This window comes from Carlito syrichta, unplaced genomic scaffold, assembly GCF_000164805.1.
Source record: "Carlito syrichta isolate Samal-C Ts95f unplaced genomic scaffold, Tarsius_syrichta-2.0.1 Scaffold308795, whole genome shotgun sequence".
NCBI lineage: Eukaryota > Metazoa > Chordata > Mammalia > Primates > Tarsiidae > Carlito > Carlito syrichta.
The window spans coordinates 650198-653803 of NW_007252891.1; the positions used below are offsets into that span (position 1 = coordinate 650198).

The 3606-nt window shown below is 47.0% G+C and overlaps 1 protein-coding gene across 1 annotated transcript in view; it reads right to left on the reverse strand.

The window, feature by feature from the left end:
- Nucleotides 1-185, reverse strand: part of SGPP1 (sphingosine-1-phosphate phosphatase 1) — a 51456-nt gene extending 51271 nt beyond the window's left edge. Inside the window, exon 1 of the mRNA XM_021716360.1 lies at nucleotides 11-185. Coding sequence (XP_021572035.1) covers nucleotides 11-185 — 175 coding nt within the window. The remainder of the gene's footprint in view (nucleotides 1-10) is intronic.
- Nucleotides 186-3606: the final 3421 nt, after the last annotated feature.

The window sequence follows — 3606 nt, forward strand, 5'->3', positions numbered from 1 at the left end:
CCGGGCGCACGCGCCGCCCGGCGTGGCGGCGCTCGGCTGGCGGGACGCGGCGTGTGCCCCTTCTCCCTCTTCAGCGCCCGGGCCCCGCGGGCAGCGTGGCCGGAGTCTCTCTGCCGGACACTGACCCGGGCGGCCACGGCCCCGCCGCCGGCTTCGTCAGGGCCAGGGACCACGCCACCGGACATCCTGCGGGCACAGAACCAAGCGGGGCGTGATGGCCGGAGGCCGAGTGACCGCCATGCGCCCGGAATCGCGGGACGCACGTGATTATCGAGCCATCTCAGAGCTGTCGCGGGCGACCGGCGTCCGGAGAGCCACGTGCCGGTCCACCGTGGTGGCACGACTCGATGCGGATCCCCGGACAGGCCGGGGTCTAACGGTAAAACGAGCAGCTCGGTCTGCAGGAGAAAACCCGGCCACCTACGCGTTCAGAATTCGGTTTCATGCGTCATGTCTTTTGGTGTCCGATAAGGGAGCTTAGGTACCCTTAACTCGTGTAAGACGTCCCGTGAACAAACTCCAACAGCCAGGAGCCATGCACAGAAGAAGTGTGGCGGCCCAATGAGTCTGTAGATTTTTTGAGTCTGAGAAGGGTGATTTAGAGGCTTCACTTCCCAGTCTGACAGATTAAGAACTAGACTTCTCCAGAGAACAGTTTACGTTGTAAGGTCTCTGAACTCTAACTCCAAGAAGTTACTTCAGATAAGGTGAATATCTATAATTAAAGAGCGTGAACTACTTCCAAGAAACAGGCTGGGAAATTTCTCATGCCCTGAAGTCATTAGAGACATTTTCATTTCCCTCCTCCCCTCACTCCACTTGCTGGGCTATGGCCACAGAAAAAGGACTAAACTTACATCATCCACGCTCTGGTGGCCGGCTGTGTCAGGGGGAGATGGGGAAAGAGCAGATGGCAAGGGTACCAGAGAGACATAAACAATTTGCCTTGGCAAGGAGAAGGAATGCTCGGCAGGTGTTAAGAGGTGATCCAGCTGAGCTGGATTATTTGTAAAGAGCAAGATAAGAATAGATGTAAAAGCCTATCTTAGGGAGAGAAAATGAACAGAGGGGATAGCATTGGGCAAAAGATGTATTTGATAAACAACAGCTGGTAGACTAGAGTGGGAAAGAACATTGGAATTGGGGTTAGAAAGGGAGGGTAATTATTAGGTTGTAAAGCCATGAATGCCAGGCATTTTATTTTGCAGGCAATAGGAAACATGGATGGGATTGACACCATCAGAACTGTGTTTTAGAAAGTGAACTGGGAAGGAAATCAACGAGGAATTGTTGGCGATCAGAGACTGAAGGCTGGGTAAATAATTATATGACTGCAGTAATCAGGTGAGAAAGAATGACGGCTGAACTAGGACCTTGATTCTGGAAGCTGGAAGGAGGAGGATAGATTTGAACAAGAGTTTGGAATTGGGGAAAAAATAAAGGTGTTTCATTTGAATTCATGGGTCTGCAGGCAAATGCTAGCCCATCCTTGGTTGGAACACCTTGTGTCTAATATTGAGGTATTAACAGCCTAGTGAAAGAGACCAAATAAGAAAAATAAAATATTGCAAATAAGAGAAAAAGGTAGAAGTGTATTCAAAGAAGAGGTAAAGTCAGGCACACCATGGAAAGTGAGAGACTAAGTAATCACTAACGGGGTAAGCAGAAAGGCGCCATTGGATGGTTCTATGAATGGTTCTGTGAAATAGGTGGTTAGTTGGCATTTGAAAACAAGGAGCAACTTGGTTTCTAGAGAGAATGGGGGAACAGGGTCGGGTGAGGGAGTATATACGGGATTGCCTGTCAAAATGATTTATCCAAGGAGTTTCCGAATTCTGGGGACTATTTAGCCCAAAAATGGCAGAGAGTGAGGAAAGTATGTAAAGCAAATCGAAGATGATCTTTGTATCCCAAGACTAAATTATGAGTCCTTTAACAATGGTGTATTTTGTCAGAATGCGATATTCTCTTTAATGGTACTGGAACTCACGATGATAGGGAAATGGGAATTTGGCCTGCACTAAAGATGAAAAATAATGCAAGTGATACAACGTGAAGGGCTGACGCTGGTGCAATCAATCACTGTTAATAAGGACAAGGTCCTAGCAATATACCAAAAAGTTGTGATAAAAAGAATAGTTCTGGTTTCTATTTACATTCACTCTGGAATTTTCATAATAGAGTATCTTAAAACTTAATACAAATTTACTTCTGTGGAAAGAATCAAATATAAACGTTCTTAGGCAAGCATTTTTATCACAAAGCATAAACTTCTTTTTTTTCCGAGTTGGAGTCTCTGTTGCCCAGGCTGGAGTGCAGTGGTACGCCCACAGCCACTGCAGCCTCGTCCTGCTGGGCTCAGGTGATCCTTCCGCCTTAGCCTTCCAAGTAGCTGGACATATAGGCACATACCACACACCTGGCTAATTTTTTAATTTATTGTAGAGACAAGGAAAGTGCTGGGATTACAGGCATGAGCCACCACACCTGGCTCTTTTTTTAAAGAAAAAATATTGCAGCCAAGTAAGGATATACTGCCTGGCAGTAAATGGATATCTGCAAAGCCTAAAACAGTGTCCTGTGGGCCGGGTACAATTGCTCAAGCCTGTAATCCCAGCACTTTGGGAGACCAAGGTGAGAGGATTGCCTGAACTCACGGGTTCAAGACCAGCTGGGCAACTTGATGAGACCTCATCTCTACTATAAATTTAAAAAATAATAATAATGATAATAATAAGCCGGGCTCGGTGGCTCAGCCTGTAATCCCACCACTTTGGGAGGTTGAGGTGAGTGGATTGCCTGAGCCCACGGGTTCGAGACCCGCCTGGGCAACTTGGTGAGACCTCATCTATACAATAAAATCAAAAATTAGCTGGGCGTGGTAGCGCACGCCTGTAGTTCCAGCTACTTGGAAGGCTGAGGCGGAAGGATCGCCAGCACCCTGCAGGTCGAGGCTGCGGTAGCCGGGAGCGGCCACTGGACTCCAGTCTGGGTGACAGAGTGAGACTCCATCTCAAAAATAATAATAATAATAATAATTACCCAGGGTGCTGGCACACACCTGTAGTTCCAGCAACTTGGAAGGCTGAGGTGGAAAGATCACCTGAGCTCAGTAGGTTGAGGCTGCGGTGACCGTGAGCGTGCCCCTACACTGCATCCTGGGTGACAGAGTGAGACTCCAACTCAAAAAAAAAGTACCCTATGATAGATATGACAACTATGTCTTTATCCATGCTTCATAATTAGCATATTAATTTTGTATATTTCTCTGTACATCAGCTTAACTTTATGTAATATTAAAATCTGTTTGAGGTTGAGTGTAGTGGCTCATGCGTGTAATCCTAGTATTTTAGGAGGCCAAGGCAAGAAGATTGCCTGAGATTAGGGGCTCGAGACCAGCCTGGGCAACATGGTGAGTCCTCATCTCTACAATAAACCAAAAAATTAGCTGGGTGTGGTGGCACATGCGTATAGTCCCAGCTACTTGGAAAGCTGAGGAAAAAGAATCACATGAGCCCAGCAGTTCGAGGCTATGGTAGCCATGATCGTGCCATTGCACTCAGGTCTGGGCAATAGAGAGACTTAGACTCAAAAAAAAAAAAAAAA